Below are 17327 nucleotides of genomic sequence, written 5' to 3'. Positions count from 1 at the left end.
AGGTTCCACTTCTGGGTGAACATGAATGTGTCGTCCAGGACAAATAAAATTAAAATAAACATTTGGAAATGACTCCAAAATAACAGATACACACACTTGTGGTATTTAGAAGCCGTTGACTAAATTTCAGGTCTAACAGACACTGGGGAGATATTCACTTCACACACAGTTTTATAGATAAACAGATGAAGAAAGCTCCATCTGTAATGTCTCCATACCCCACCAGGGGGCGCGTCCCACACTTTGAGAAGCAATGCTGTAATATCAGCTGAAGGAACAGAACAGAAAAATAAATCTTCTACTAAACTAAAAACATTGGACAAGAAAATGTGATGTTTATTAAACAAAGACACACAAAATAAGACAGAATTTTATTTTGATAGAAATCACAAAAAGTATTTTAACTCAGCTTTTAGTACAAATGTTAATGTTTAGATGAAATGATGAGTGATGCTGAAAACCATATTATATGATGAACAGGCTTTTAAAGGTAACGTACATCTAATAATCAGAAGATAATGTTGATCACAGGTCAGAACAGACTCTCTACGTCGCCCATCTCCACCACCACAGTCTTCAGCTGGGAGTAGTACTCTATGGTCACCTGACCGTTCTCCCTCCCAAACCCTGTAGAACATGATTCAATAATACACAATGTTTATGTTTCAGCTCTGTTCAATGTTCAAAAAGCTTATCACTTCATTTATTATGATGTGTGCAGCTGATAACTGGTGATATAATGGTGTTTAACAATAACAAACTAAATATAAGAAACTAAAGTAAAGTTGTGGAGGAAACAGAGAAAAAAAAACAGATTATGTCAACAAAAGATAGATGGGAAACAAAAACAAAAACTTATCATTATTATTAATTCTACAAATGTAAATCCATTCTGTTTATTGCCTTTAGTTTGGCTGTGAACGTGAAGTTAGAACCATGTGGAACAGATGTGGAACAGATGTGGAACCCATCCATAAAGTCAGTAAAGTGGTGGTTAAAATAGTAAAACTGATCATAAAATATGGTGAAAAGAGGTTAAAAGTGACAATAATAGATCAACATGTGACATTAGGTGTAAAAGTGGTAGAAATGGTTTATAAGAGCTGAACATGTAAAAGTGTCAAAAATGAGAGAAATGTAGCAAAAATACATTAAAAGGAGCAAAAATATGGTTAAAAAAGTGATGAAAATAAGTTAAAATATGGTGAGTTTGTGTAAATGTAGAAAAAGGGTAAAAATAAGAAAAAAAGGCAGGAATTGTTCAAAAATATTCTGTTTCCTGAAGGCATCTGGGGACCCCCTCCCAGTGTCTTGTGACCCCACATAGGGTGCTGAGCCCAAGGTTGAGAACCCCTGTGCTGGTGCCTACCTGAGTTCTTGTATCCTCCAAAGGGAACCTCCACAGGGCTGATGTTGTAGTTATTAATGAAACATGTTCCAGCCTCCAGGTTAGCAGCTACACGGTGAGCACGAGAAACGTCCCTGAGGAACAACCATCAACCCTTTAGTGTGAGAACAACCAGGAACCAGCTGAGATACTGAGATGGTCAGAGACCTGGTGAAGACTCCAGAGGCCAGTCCAAAGGTGGTGTCATTGGCCCTCTGGAGAACCTCCTCCTCAGTGTCAAACGCCATCACACACATGACGGGTCCAAAGATCTCCTCCTTCACACACGTCATCTCATCTCTGCAGTCCACTGAGAAGAAACACACACCTTTGACCTCCTCACAGAGGAAGAACATGTGGACCTGAACAGACCATCTAATAGGGAACGTGAGCTGGGTTTAGACCGTCGTGAGACAGGTTAGTTTAACCTACTGATGACGTGTTGTTGCAATAGTAATTATAACCTTAACATTTATGAAATAAAGCTTGAGGAACATTCAAGAAACAGAAAGTTTGAAGAACATCTGGATATTCTGTTTTTCATTCTTATCCTGTAGGTTTAGGGTTAGACTTAGATTTAGGCTTAGGCTTAGGGTTAAGGGTTAGGGTTAGGCTTAGGGTTAGGGTTAGGCTTAGGGTTAGGGGTTAGGGTTAGGTTAGGGTTATTAGGGTTAGGGTTAGGGTTAGACTTAGACTTAGGCTTAGGCTTAGGCTTAGGGTTAGGGTTAGGGGTTAGGGTTAGGGTTAGGCTTAGGGTTAGGGTTAGGTTTAGGGTTAGGGTTAGGTTAGGTTTAGGGTTAGACTTAGACTTAGGCTTAGGGTTAGGGTTAGGCTTAGGGTTAGGGTTAGGGTTAGGGTTAGGGGTTAGGGGTTAGGGTTAGGGGTTAGGGTTAGGTTAGGGTTATTAGGGTTAGGGTTAGGGTTAGACTTAGGGTTAGGGTTAGACTTAGGGTTAGGGTTAGACTTAGGGTTAGGGTTAGACTTAGACTTAGACTTAGACTTAGGCTTAGGCTTAGGCTTAGGCTTAGGCTTAGGGTTAGGGTTAGGGGTTAGGGTTAGGGTTAGGGTTAGGCTTAGGGTTAGGGTTAGGGTTAGGTTTAGGGTTAGGGTTAGGTTTAGGGTTAGGGTTAGGGTTAGGTTTAGGGTTAGACTTAGACTTAGGCTTAGGGTTAGGGGTATTGATGAACAGTCCTCAGATCATTCAGTTTGGAATAGGAACTCAAAGGCAAGGCACGGGCCAACGCATGTCGTGTACATCCATCAGAGAGATTGGTTGAAGTGGATCAGTACTCAGAGTGTGGTTTCCATGGGGACCAGTAGTGGGTAGACTCAGAACCATCAGCAACCACCATGTCTGCTAGACTATGTGAAGGCAATAAGGATGGATGTGTGGTATGGTGAGTCCGTAGTGTGGTGAGTATGGAACAGCGATTAAGGGTAGGGAGCGGACTACCGCCCCAGTACCCCAGTTGAGTAGCTCCTGTTTGGAAGTGTGAGCATGTATGTGTTCTAAGTTCTATTTGTGTCGATTAGAGTTTGAAGTTCAGTATTCATTTTGGTGAATTATTGGTTAGGGTTAGTTCAGCTCAGTGTAGGACCCTCTACACTGTGATTAAGCCTGGGCCGATTATCAATAAATCAATTCACCAAACAGTAAATAACGAACTTGGTATATTACCATATTCATGTGTATTTGGCGGTGTGCCTGTCGGCTGCAGAGGCTAGCGTTAGCTATGGATATTAAACAGCAGATAACTTAGTCAGTTCTAATAATTTATCAGTGAACCTACAGCATAATTACTCTAAAATAGTATTCTACCACCAGGTCATCTTAGATTTAGGTAAATTAACCCATTTGCTCAAATTAATTATTATAATATATGATTTTCTAGATTTTTTTCTCATTTGTCTCATAGTTGAGGTATAAATATGATGGAAATTACAGGACTTATCTTTTTAAGTGGGAGAACGTACACAATTGGTGGATAACTAAATACTATTTTGCCCCACTGTATGTTTTTATTATATTTATAATATTTATAAATGTTTTTATTATATTTATAAATGTATTTATTATATTCATGTACAGTATGTATGTCTACACACCTCTGTTCTAGGTTATTGTGATGTAAAAATAACACAAAGATAAATAATTTCACAACTTGACCTAGAACCTGTACAATGATATTAAAAACAAAGTGAAACCTTTAAAATAAAAATAAAAACTTAAAATAACCTGGTTACATAAACACACCATTAAACTAATACTTTGTTACAGAACCTTTGGTTTTTATTCCAACACTCAGTGTTTGTGGGTCAGAGTCTATCAGTGTAGAACATCTTGATGATGTCATATTTACCCACTCTTCTTTACTAAACTGATCTAAATGTGACAGATAGTGAGGACATCTCCTGTGTACAGCCCTCTTCAGATCACCACACAGATGTTCAGTAGGATTCAGGTCTGGACTCTGGTTGGTCCATTCCAGAACCTCCATCTGATTGTGGTGAAGCCATAGTTTAGTTGATGCTGTGCTTAGGATCATTGTGGTGTTAAAAGATAAAGTTCTTCTTCATCTTCAGATTTCTAACAGAAGTCTGAAGGTTTTGTACCAACACTGTCTGATATTTAGAACTGTTCATAATTCCCTCCACCCTGACTAAGGCCCCAGTTCTAGCTGAAGAAAAACAGCCCCAAAGCATGATGCTGCCACCACCATGCTTCACTGTAGGTAGGTGTTCTTTTGGTGATGAACAGTGTTGTTTAGGAATTATGGCCAAAAGGTTCCACCTTGGTTCCATCAGACCATAACACATTTTCCTACATGTGTTTGGGAGACTTTAAATGTTTTTACAAAATGAAGCTGGGCTTAGATGTTTTTCTTGGTAAGATAAAGCTTCTGTATTGCCACCCTACCCCATAGCCTAGACATATGAAGAAGATGGAGATTGTTGTCACATGTTCTACAGACAGTACTTGTCAGCCTCCATGACCTCTTTTCTTCTCGTCTAGTCATCAATTCATGACGAACGTCTTGTTCTTAGTAAAGTCACTGTTGTGTCATATTTTCTCCACTTGATGATGACTGTCTTCACTGTGTTTTATGTTATATTTAATTCATTAGAAAGTCTTTTGTACCTTCACTGACTGATATCTGTGAACAATGAGATCCTCTGATGCTTTAGAAGTTCTCTGAGGACCATGGATTGTTCTGGAAGATGTAGCTACAAAAATATGAGGAAAAGCTTCTAGAACATCTGAACTTTATTTGTGGTTAATCAGAGACACTTTAAATGGTGACAGACTCCATTTAACATGAGTTAGAATGTGATTGGTTCAATCTGAACACAGCCCCGCCCCCAGTTATAAGAGGGTGTGAACACTTTAGTGACATCATTCTGTCAGTTTTTATTTTTACTTCACCTCCTTTAAAGGTTTCACTTTGTTTGATCATTGTACAGGTTCTAGGTCACATTAAAGGTGGAAAAAGTTGTGAAATTATTCATCTTGGTGTTATTTTCATCACAAAAACCTGGCATTAAAACAGAGGTGTGTAGACTTTATATATTTACTGTACCATATTTTTCAGACTATAAGGCTTAAAATCCTTTCATTTTCTCAAAAATGTTGAGAGTTATTGTTAATGAGTTGAATAAAGTTTGACTTATCTGACTATTTTGTTTTGCTTAATGCGTCTTAATAATAATAATAATAATAACAACAACAAACCGGTGCACCTTATAATCCGAAAAATACGGTATATATGTGACTCAATGTTTAATATTTGTTTAACCCTAACCACAGCTTAGATACTGATGAGGGACCTCCGCCAGTGTGTTTTCTAGTAATCCCCGTGAAAAAACGCAAATGACGAGTTATCTTGTCAATGGCACTGAGTGAGGTAAAGGGCATTTTTTTGCTAACTGAGAGTGAGTGTTTGTTTGTTTTATTTGTTTAAAATATTTAAAGTTCTTGACATTCCAATAACAATGGTAAAAAATACTAATGATGAATACAAGTTGATTGGATTTGAAAGGGTGTACTTGCATTATTATGATATGTTATCATTATATTAGTGGTTCATTTGGTCTAAAAAATGTCAACAATAATATTGTTTATTGACAATAATTTTACTGGACAATATATTGTCCAGTAAAATGTGTTATTGGCCCAGGCCCAGCTGTGATTGTAGATGTGTGGTGTTAGAATGTTTTTGAGACATACCGAGAACACAGGGGGACATGTAATATCCTCCTTTGAGTTTAGGGTCAGTGGGTAGATAGGGTTCTCCTCCACACAGAACCTTAGCTCCCTAGAACAAAACAAACAATACCAATGTCACACTGATGTCCCTTCTATCCTGTATACATTAAATACACACTGTGGACCTAAAGAGTTGATCATATGAGTTATTTTAAATGATTCATCAGAACAATATTCAGCGTGTGACAGTAGCAATGCTCTAGAAATACTGACTATGTATGGAGGAGACGGACCGTCTTTGGCCTATGGTCATGTGACCACTCTGATAAACATAGGTCCCATGTGACGTCTCAAGTCGGTAAGTCAGATCTGTAACTTCGGGGGGGGGGTCGGTCAGGCAGGGGTGCGAAGTGGGGCTGGGCTGGAGGCTGCTCCTCCAGCCTGACCGACCCCGCCCTCAGAGCCAATCCTTATCCTGAAGTTCCAGGTCAACCACTGTCTGCAGACACAATCTAAAGACCAGGGGGGCGGGGCCACTGACTGTTGATTTTTACCACAGTGCTGCAGCGCTTGTGGCCACTTGGCGCTTGACGTGAAAGTTACAGGTCTAGCACCCCTAGTGGCCAAAAGTTACACAGTGTGCCTTAAAATACACATTATTAATATTATTATTACTATTATTATTATATCCAGTATGATGCACCTGTGCCTTGGCCTGGTTGACATATCCAAGCACTTTGTCCAGGTGAGGTTTGCTGATCAGAGCCCCCATCCTGGTGGTCTCCAGAAGAGGGTCTCCTATAGGGATGGACCTGGTCCTCCTCACCACCTCCTCCAGGAACTGATCCATGACGTCCCTCTGAACATAGACCCGAGTGCCATTACAGCACACCTAGACATGTGTCACATAGAGCAGCGGTTACAGCCTGTCAGAGCATAGATATATATATATAGAACACTCTCACTTGTCCCTGGGTGAGAAAGTTAGCCATCAGAGCTCCGCCCACTGCATTCTGCAGATCACAGTCTGAGAAGATCAGGAGAGGAGACTTTCCTCCTAGTTCTAGAGTTACCTGCTTCACACCTTTAGAAGACATCTCCATCACCTGGACACACACACACACACACACACACACACACTTCTATATATTGTCTTTATTCTAACTTTTCAACTCTGTCATTTTCTGATGAATTTTTCATACACATCAGACATATTCATGTTCAGTAATGATAGGAGGGACACTCACGAGGTCATGAACAAAATCCTCAAAAATAGAAACATTGAACATAGATCAGTGTTTACCAATGGTTATTACCTCATGTACCCTTAGCTGTTATATATGATTTATTAATGTCTGCTGACTCGTCTAAACTGTTTCTGTGTCTCGTCCAACATTAACCTTGAATTTAAGCCTTTTTATTCATTTATTTTTTATGTTTTGCTCATTTTAGAATTTGAACTTCACCTTTTGGTGTATTTTAAGGAGTTGTGCAACAAATTATGATTGATGGATGAAAAAAAGTCTGTGTGTATGTTAAAAACATCTATAATGTGTGTTCATGTACCCAGCGGTCTGTAACTATTATTATCAAACTAGACATTTTTCATGATTAAAAAACCTTCTCAATGAAGACAATTCTATATGTATCTATATGTCTATATGTAGTTACAAATATATCAAATAATATTATTGATAATTCATATTTTTTTGTTGATGTATTTGTAGTGCTACAAAAAATAACTTGAATTTGATAACACATGATCATGTCAGTCAACACATGCTAATTACTAATTTCTTGCTACATATCAAATATATATTGTACATATTAATCTAGTATGTTGGTAATAAATATTTCTACACAATTAAAATCTCTATTTTCTTACAGAATAGTGTTTTTGTTGGTTTAGTTATTTTATCATAGATTTAAAACATAAGGTTTACCACAGATGTAGGAAAGTTTATGGCTGATGAGTTATTACACAATGTGATTTATTATTAGATTGACATATTATTATATCATGATTTTATTTGATGTCAGTGTCATTTATCATTAATAACCTCTGTAAGAAATAACAGTTCATTATTATAATATTTTCTTATAGCTATAGGAGCCATTGCCAGATTATATTGTTGGTATTTACCTTAAGCTATAAGAGCTGTTACATTAGCTAGCTAGCTAGCTAGTGGGGGTGGGGAAAATATCAATTCACATATGAATCACAATTCTAATCATCCACAATTCTGAATCCATTCATAAACTTCAAAAAACTATTTTTTTTATTAAAAAAAAAATATATATATATATATATATATGAATGTATATATATATTTTTTTTTTATTGTAAGTCAAACAATACAAGTAAAAACACAAAACCAAAACAACAACAAACTAAAAAAAGTACAGGACAAAAGCAGTTATACAGTATATATATATATATATATATATATATATATATATTTATATATAAACAAAAGGAGGAATGTGTGAGCACCAGAGCTGAGGAGGAGCTAAATAAGTTCCTGGAGGATAATCCACTGTCTCTCTCAGAAGATCCTCTTCATTGGTGGAGGAACCATGACTCAGCTTTTCCTCTACTAGCCACATTAGCTAAACACTGCCTTGTGATGGTACTAGTGATGCAGCAGAAATAATATTCTCCTCCACTGGAGATAATGTGTTAAAGTTTGCAGTGTTATTTGAAGTTTTATTTTTGAAACATCAAATAAAACACTAGTTTTATTGTTGTGTATTTTGAAAAGCCAGGCTCAGCTTGTTTTTAGGCCATTTTATTTATGAACAGACACTTTATTTTATGTATGCCTTAAGTTATTCCTGTAATAAAAATCTTACAAAACACCACCTTGTGTTATTTGTGTAGTTTATTTGTGTAACTTCTGGAAGAAGTTGGCCTAAGCTTTGACTATTATTATTATTATTATTATTATTTATTGTACATTAAGTTTTTATTTGTTTAGCATGAATAAATGTTACCTTTTGTCTTAAGTTTGCCTTTGTGTGATTACATCATTGGAATCAGTTTATTTACAATTATCTTATACAAACTGTATTATTTAGCTTTAACACACTATGCATTGTATCAATTCTTCAATCAAGAATCAATTAAAACGAGAATCTATTTTGAATATGAATGTGAGACGCAAAGATTTACATCCCTACTAGCTAGCTAAATCTACAGCTAGCTAAACCTAGCTAAACCTACAGCTAGCTAAATCTAGGTAAACCTACAGCTAGCTAAACCTACAGCTAGCTAAACCTAGGTAAACCTACAGCTAGCTAAACCTAGCTAAACCTACAGCTAGCTAAATCTAGGTAAACCTACAGCTAGCTAAACCTACAGCTAGCTAAACCTAGGTAAACCTACAGCTAGCTAAACCTACAGCTAGCTAAACCTAGCTAAACCTACAGCTAGCTAAACCTAGAGCTAGCTAAATCTACAGCTAGCTAAACCTAGCTAAACCTACAGCTAGCTAAACCTACAGCTAGCTAAATCTAGGTAAACCTACAGCTAGCTAAACCTACAGCTAGCTAAACCTAGCTAAACCTACAGCTAGCAAAACCTAGCTAAACCTACAGCTAGCAAAACCTAGCTAAACCTACAGCTAGCTAAAACTAGCAAAACCTACAGCTAGCTAAACCTACAGCTAGCTAAATCTAGCTAAACCTACAGCTAGCTAAACCTAGCTAAACCTACAGCTAGCTAAACCTAGCTAAACCTACAGCTAGCTAAAACTAGCTAAACCTACAGCTAGCTAAACCTACAGCTAGCTAAACCTACAGCTAGCTAAACCTCCAGCTGACCCAAGGCTAAGATAGCAGCTAACACTGCTAAGTGCTAACAAAGCCTGTTAATATAGATTGGGAGACATGTATGCTGACATATTGATAGTCATATATAAATATGACAGTTGCTAATAACTGCATACCCCCCCCCCCCCCCCCCCCCCCCCCCCCATTTTAACTAGGTACGTGAATTTATAGTTATGTCACCTTATTCAATACCACTAAGATGGCGCCGCGGATGGTTGCCTCGGTACTGCGCTCTCTCTTAGTTGTTGTGTTTTTCTTTATTTTTGTAGTTTCTTGCTCCCCTTCTCTGGTCTCTTTCACCAGAGAAGAACTAATAAACGTAGGACAGTCCTCTGCTGATCTTTTTTCACCGGTTCTCATTGAACCAGAAAGTTATGCAGAGATTCTCACCAGAGGAGCAGCAGCTCTCTATGGAATTTGCAGGAGACGCCGCAGACGCAGACGGGGTAAACGAGCAGGCGCGCTCGTAAAACTGAGGCGGTGGTGATTACGCACTGCGCTTCCATCCATTCACCTGGTGAATGTCAGGCTCTCTGGTAAATAACATGGATGAACTGCTGCTCCTAAACACTAGAAACTCAGACTTTTGCAGATCCACCGCCCTGTGTTTTACTGAAACCTGGCTCAGTGAACTCATCCTGGACAGCTCTCTACATCTACCAGACTTTCAGCTCCTCAGAGCGGACCACGTAAAAGAGCTGTGGGAAGACGAGGGGCGGCGGAATATGCTTTTACATTAACCAAGGTTGGTGTACAGATGTTACAGTGTTGAAGCAGACGTGTAGCCCTAATCTGGAGAGTTTTTTTATAAACTGTAAACCGTTTTATTCTCCTCGTTTGTTATGGTTGGTGTTTACATCCCACCTCAGGCTAGTGTAACAGAGGCGTTACAGCACCTGGCTGACCAGATAACAGACGTGGAGAAACAACATCCAGACTCTTTGCTAATCATTCTAGAGGATTTTAACAGAGCAAATCTAACCCATGAACTCCCTAAATACAGACAACATATAAAGTGTCCCACCAGGGGGGCTAACACACTGGACCACTGCTACACTGTAATAAAGGATTCATATCACTCTGTTCCCCGTGCAGCTTTGGGGCTCTCTGATCACTGTCTGATTCACCTCATCCTGACCTACAGGCAGAAGTTTAAATCTGCTAAACCTGTAGTAAGGACTGTAAAGAGGTGGACAGAGGGGGAGGAGTTACAGGACTGCTTTGACTGCTCTGATTGGAGGGTTTTTGAAGCTGCATCAGACCTAGATGAACTGACTGACACTGTGACATCTTACATCAGCTTCTGTGAGGACATGTGTGTGCAGACCAGGACCTTCTGCACATACAACAACAACAAACCCTGGTTCACACCTCAACTCAGGATGCTGAGTCAGGCTAAGGAGGAAGCCTACAGGAGTGGGGACTGGGACCTGTTTAAGCAGGCCAAGTACACACTATCCAGGGAGATCAAAGTAGCCCAGAGGTGCTACACTGAGAAGCTAAAACAAAGCTTCTCAAACAAAGTCCCTTCAGAAGTGTGGACAGGCCTGCGTGAGGTCACCAACTACAGGAAACCCTCCCCCCACCCTGCAGGTAACAAAAGACTAGCTAGAGACCTGAACAGCTTCTACTGCAGGTTTTCTCACCCACCCCCCAGCTCATTAGCATCAGCCCATCACCTGGACTCTGCCCTTCCTGCTCCCCCCACTTCCCCCCCTACCTCACCCTCTGACCCCCCACCTACCCTGAAGATCAATGACAGAGATGTGTGCCAGCTATTCAAAAAACAAAAGATCAAAAAGGCTCCAGGACCAGACGGAGTGTCTCCCTCCTGCCTGAAAGCCTGTGCTGAGCAGCTGGCCCCCATCTTCACACAGATCTTCAACACATCACTGGAGCTGTGTGAAGTACCATCCTGCTTCAAAAGCTCCAGCATCATCTAAGTCCCAAAGAAACCTGCCATCACAGGATCAATGACTATCGACCCATTGCCCTGACGTCTGTAGTCATGAAGTCCTTTGAGAGGCTGGTTCTGAGCCACCTGAAGGACATCACAGGACCCCTGCTGGACCACCTGCAGTTTTTCTATCGGGTAAACAGGTCTGTGGAGGATGTAGTCAACATGGGACTGAACTACATCCTGCATCACCTCCACTCCCCAGGGACCTACGCTAGGATCCTGTTTGTGGATTTCAGCTCTGCGTTCAACACCATCATCCTGGACATCCTTCACCAGAAACTCACCCAGCTCACAGTGCCGGCCTCCACCTGTCAGTGGATCACCAACTTCCTGTCTGACAGGAAGCAGCAAGTAAGGCTGGGAAGCATCACATCCAGCACCCGGTCACTCAGCACTGGCGCCCCCCAGGGGTGTGTTCTCTCCCCACTGCTATTCTCCCTCTACACCAATGACTGCACCTCAGGGGACCCCTCTGTGAAACTCCTGAAGTTTGCAGACGACACCACCATCATCGGTCTCATCAGGGATGGGGACGAGTCTGCCTTCAGACGGAGGTGGAACAGCTGGATCTCTGGTGGAGTCAGAAACATCTGGAACTGACCCCACTCAAGACTGTGGAGATGACAGTGGACTTCAGGAGAAATCCCCCCCCCACTCCCCCCCCCCTTACCATTCTGAATAGCACAGTAGCTACCGTGGACTCCTTCAGGTTCCTGGGATCCACAATCTCACAGGACCTGAAGTGGACCTCCCACATAGACACAACCAGGAAAAAGGCACAGCAGAGGAAGTACTTCCTGTATCAGCTGAGGAAGTTCAACCTGCCCCAGGAGCTGCTGATCATGTTCTACACCTCCATCATTCAGTCTGTTCTGTGCACCTCCATCACTGTCTGGTTTGGATCTACAACCAAACTAGACAAACACAGACTACAAAGGATAGTCAGGACTGTAGAAAAGATCATTGGTGTTGATCTGCCCTCCATCCAAGACTTATACCTGTCCAGGGTCAGGAAACGGGCAGGTAGCATCACTGCAGACTCCTCCCACCCTGCACACAATCTGTTTAAACTCCTCCCCTCCGGCAGACGCTACAGATCACTGTACGCCAAAACTACCCTCCATAAAAACAGTTTGTTCCCCCAGGCTGTCACTGTGATCAACACTATACAGTCAAAGAGTGTCAGACCTGTTTCTGTTTCTGTGAAATAACCTGGAACTAAACATATCAACCCTGGATCAACCTGTCACTGTGAATGTTCATGTACATAATATTTTCATTTAAATGTTCACCTGCACTACTCATCAATGCACTACTGCACTATTATCTTCTTATTATTATTATTGTATTTTTTATTTTATTTCATTATTATTATTATTATTATTATTATTATTATTATTATTACTATTATTATTATCTTGTTATTTTTATTTAGTTTGCACATATTAGTCTAACTACTCTTATATTTATGTTTATACTTCTTTTTTCATTTATTTTTCTTTATTTTCTTTATTTTTCTTTATTCTAGTTGATTGTTATTATTTAATGTTATACTACCTGAGAGAGAACAGGTCACCAAAAGAAATTCCTCGTGTGTATTCATTCACCCCTGGCCAATAAAGTTGATTCTGATTCTGATTCTGATTAATCAAAATCAAATCAAGTTTTATTGTCTATTTGCTGAACATAGACATTAGTGCAGACAAAATGAGACAACATTAAAAACATACACATCTCCCATTTTACGCACGCACGCGCGCGCGCGCACACACACACACACACACACACACACACACACACACACACACACACACACACACACACACACACACACACACACACACACACACACACACACACACACACACACACACACACACACACACACACAGCTCCATTTACATAGTAACGGTTGCTCAGACGTATAATTAGACAATGACTGTTTGTGGGCGGAGTTTTGCGAATGGTCAATTGTTTAGTAATTGAAAATGTAATTGTAATTGACGTATAGAGGGAAATGAAATATTGTAATTGTAAAAATGCCAGTCAGCGTAATCATAGTTGAGTTGTAATTAAACATAAATAATTATAAAATGTAATTGAGCCCAGGGCTGTTACCTTTTTCCCGGTGGGAACGCTGCCAGTGAAGGAGACCTTAGCGACCCTGGGGTGGTGACAGAGCAGTGATCCTGTCTCTGCCCCCCCCTGAACCACACAGAACAGCCCCTCAGGAGCCCCCGCCTCCTGGTACACCTCAGCCAGCACCACCGCAGTCACAGGGGTCAGAGGGGAGGGCTTAAACACCATGGAGTTACCTTAGAGACAACACAACCGTTAGCATCAACCGTTAGCATTAACCGTTAGCATCAACCGTTAGCATCAACCGTTAGCATCAACTAAGGCTGAATGATTAATCGCATTTGCGATATTATCGCAATATCATAAAACGTGATTTTCTAATAACAAAGGCTGTGATATTATTATTATTTTTTACATCCTTATTGGTTCTGTTAACGGTATTTTTAAGGTGGCGTTAATTCTCACGCCTCAGACAAACATTGATACTGCCGTGCTGCCTGTCAGTCTGTCTTAACAACCCACATGTGGAGCTGACTGATGGGAGGGGCTACTGTAGACAGAGCTCACCTCTCTTCATGAGTAGGCGTGTCTGTAGACGCTCTACACATTTATTATGGTTTTCAGCTAAAAAACTGCACATTACAGTGAAACAGAATATTTAAGCAGTTATTGTGATGTAGAGTCAGAAAAGTGTGTGTGCTGCCAAACCAGATGAGTTGTGTGTGACGTGTGCGGGGTTCTCCATGACTAAGCCTTTAGCCTAGCCGCTAGTCCTCCATAGCAGTCACACTTCTACCGTCTGTCGCACCACCTCCGTCTGCTCCAGTGGTGGTCTCAGCGTAGTGGTCCTAGGTTCCCACACACATCTAAACGTGACCATGCCTCGGCTGCCGGTAAAGTTTAGATGAAATAGTGACTTGTAATCATATATTATTTAACGTTATGAGTTATTATGTTAAAACAGGAATAAATTAACATATTTAGCCTCGTTGTCATGAGTCTGTGCAGCATCAGAAGAACAGCTCAATAATTCTACTTTATCACTCATTTATATTATTAACTTATGTTTATTGTTTAGATAGTTGGTTTAGTGTTTGTAGTATTTTGTTAATATAAAAAGTTATTTATACGGTATCTTTTACTGTTTTATTTATACATTTATAGTGTTTTATTTTGAACTATTTATTTTGTATTTTTCATGTATTTTGTGTGCCATATTGTTAAAAATGTTGAAAAATAAACAGATTTATGTTTATTAATTGTTTTGTTTGTTTGTGTTTTTCCATTGATTTAAAAAAGTATGGTATTGATAAAGTACAGGATCAATAATAATCGTAGTACAGTAGTATACCCATCCCTAATGTTGAAGAGGTAAAGACACAGATTTGTTTGCTTTATTGTTGTAATCTGTGCTTTAAATTTTACATTACATATTTATTTAAAGTTTAAATAAATCTGAAATTGTTTATTTATTTATTTTTTTTCTACTTGTCTGCACATGCTGTCAAAGGTCAACACCACAGGAAGTGCAATCATTATGAGACAGCAATGCATATTTTGTTATTGCAATAAAATACATTGATTTATTTTATTGCTTAATTGTGACCATCACCAGCCCTCCCTAAGGAAGGGTAAGAAATCTTTTATTATAGGGAGGATATAAAAAGGGAGAGCAGTGTTACACCTAAGTGGAGGGGGAGGGGGAAGGGGAGGGGAAAGGGAGCAGGGAGGAGAGACTCAAGGTAGGAAATAGAAAGGGTGGGGAAGAATAGATTGTTTTACAGTGAGGGTGAGATGTGAAGTTGTAGAATATATTGTGCTTATTATGTTGTGTAATCCAGCCAGTATGGTGACAAGTGTGAAGCTTAGCTATAATGGTGGTGGCTGTGAACAGGGGGAATGAGTGAGTGGTAGTACCTAAAGCAGGTATTTGGGATTAACGTGTCTAAAGTTCAGCCCAGTATGAGTTTTATCCCACATCCCAAGATGTGCCAGTGCATCGTATACCAGTATATGTGCAAAAAACCGCTAATGCAAACCCAAGAACTGCCCCGGGCTCGCAGATGCAGCCAGGCCAGCAGAAAGAGCGGGGGCCAGGAAGCCCCAGGCCACCCCCCTGCGGCCGAGCAACCCCCAGATGCCCCCAAGATCCCAGGCCGAGAGGCAGCCACCGCCCCCCACCCACACATCCGAGGACGCCCCAAGCAGCCGAGCACCCAGTGCATCCCCCCACCGACCCCAACCCCCAACCCCAAGGCCCCCCACCAGCATCCAGCCCCCCCCCACCTACCCACACCCAAGCACCCAACTCCCCAAGGGAAGGGCCCAGAGAGCCCCCCGCCCGAGACCCCAGCAGAGGAGCCAAGGCCCCCGCCCAGTAGACGGCCAGAAATTGTTTATTTTGAAACAAATTGATTTATTTCTTATGTTTATTGAAAAATACATGAAAAAATAATTGTATATTAAATCACAATATTGAGGAAAAAGATCGCAATTAGATTATTTTCCAAAATGGTTCAGCCCTAGTATCAACTGATGAGAAACTCAATTACATTTTATAATTACAATTACGTCTTCAATTGTCTATGTTCAATTACATCTCAATTACAATTAAGGTGACCAGCATTTGTTCAAATTTCAAATACAATTATTATTTTCCCCCTGAAAGTGAATTACAATTACATTCTCAATTACTGAAGATCAATTACATTTAATTACAATTAGTGATCCTTTAATAAATAACTTTATTAATCATAACCTTCCTCTTGTGTTAGCTTTCTGTTAGCATCTCTAATGCTAACAGGTCAGTTTGATCCATGTCTATAATCAGCTGTAAAATACACTAATAAATATTATCTATCATTAATTAGTTTATCATCTATTGATTACCTCGTTAAGTTTCCTAATCAATGAATATATTGATATTAATATTTATGGTGTGGGCGTCTGAGAAGTGATACGTAAAGTTGATGTGAAACATATTTTAATAACTATTAATTACGTATGTGTCAGAAATAGAACTGTTACATGGTTCACCAGGTTAATGTTTAATTACAATGTAATTATAGAATTTTAATGCCAATTACAATTACTATGTCAATTATCTGAACTCAGTTACAATTCAATTATTACAACAGCACCAGATTCTTCCAATAAGTAATTATCAATTACAATTATAATTGCGTCCAACCCTGGCTCAGGCCCTCTAATTAGTCAAATATTAATTAATAAAGTTAATGACCAATATCTATGAGAGTTGATTTTAGAGTCATTTTCATTAGTTTAATTAGTATTACTATTTTCTACAGGTAGCTGATGATGATGTCACTGTAGTCACATGCACACTTTCAGGCGTTCTTATGAATATTTATGTTATGTAATTATGGATTAGCCTAATGTCAATGTGTACTTCTAAAGATATTGGTCATTATAGTGGCAAAGGGTGCATTAACTTCATTAATTCATATGTGACTAATTAAGATGGTTTGAACTAAAATAAATGACTTCTGTGTTTCTCACGGATTTAAAGCATCAAACAGTTTGACTAAAGTCTGAGAAATAAAAAACATTTGTTAGAAAGTAAACAACCAGACAACGCCATGACAACACAACGCCAACGTGATGAGACAACGTGACGACGTAACGATGTAACAATGTAATAATGTAATAATGTACCGATGTAATAATGTAACAATGTAATAATGTAATGATGTAATGATGTAACGATGTAATGATGTACAGATGTAATAATGTAACAATGTAACAATGTAACAATGTAATAATGTACAGATGTAATAATGTAACAATGTAACAACGTAATAATGAAACAATGTAATAATGTAACGATGTAACAATGTAACAATGTA

The 17327-nt window shown here is 39.5% G+C and overlaps 1 protein-coding gene across 2 annotated transcripts in view; it reads right to left on the bottom strand.

Moving 5' to 3' along the window:
• Nucleotides 1–356: 356 nt before the first annotated feature.
• aldh9a1a.1 (aldehyde dehydrogenase 9 family, member A1a, tandem duplicate 1) overlaps nucleotides 357–17327 on the bottom strand; it is a 23111-nt gene continuing 6140 nt past the window's right edge. For both annotated transcript variants that reach the window (XM_028444940.1, XM_028444941.1), the window contains exons 6-12: nucleotides 13501–13697; nucleotides 6557–6697; nucleotides 6295–6483; nucleotides 5613–5700; nucleotides 1556–1697; nucleotides 1370–1482; nucleotides 357–627 (exon numbers count right to left, since the gene is read on the bottom strand). In XM_028444940.1, the coding sequence (XP_028300741.1) occupies nucleotides 533–627; nucleotides 1370–1482; nucleotides 1556–1697; nucleotides 5613–5700; nucleotides 6295–6483; nucleotides 6557–6697; nucleotides 13501–13697 (965 nt within the window). In that variant the 3' untranslated portion in view covers nucleotides 357–532. The remainder of the gene's footprint in view (nucleotides 628–1369; nucleotides 1483–1555; nucleotides 1698–5612; nucleotides 5701–6294; nucleotides 6484–6556; nucleotides 6698–13500; nucleotides 13698–17327) is intronic.

This window comes from Gouania willdenowi, chromosome 4 (genome assembly GCF_900634775.1).
Source record: "Gouania willdenowi chromosome 4, fGouWil2.1, whole genome shotgun sequence".
Classification (NCBI taxonomy): Eukaryota; Metazoa; Chordata; class Actinopteri; order Blenniiformes; family Gobiesocidae; genus Gouania; species Gouania willdenowi.
Note: the sequence above shows the minus strand (reverse complement) of the source record. Positions and strands in the feature narration are given on the sequence as shown.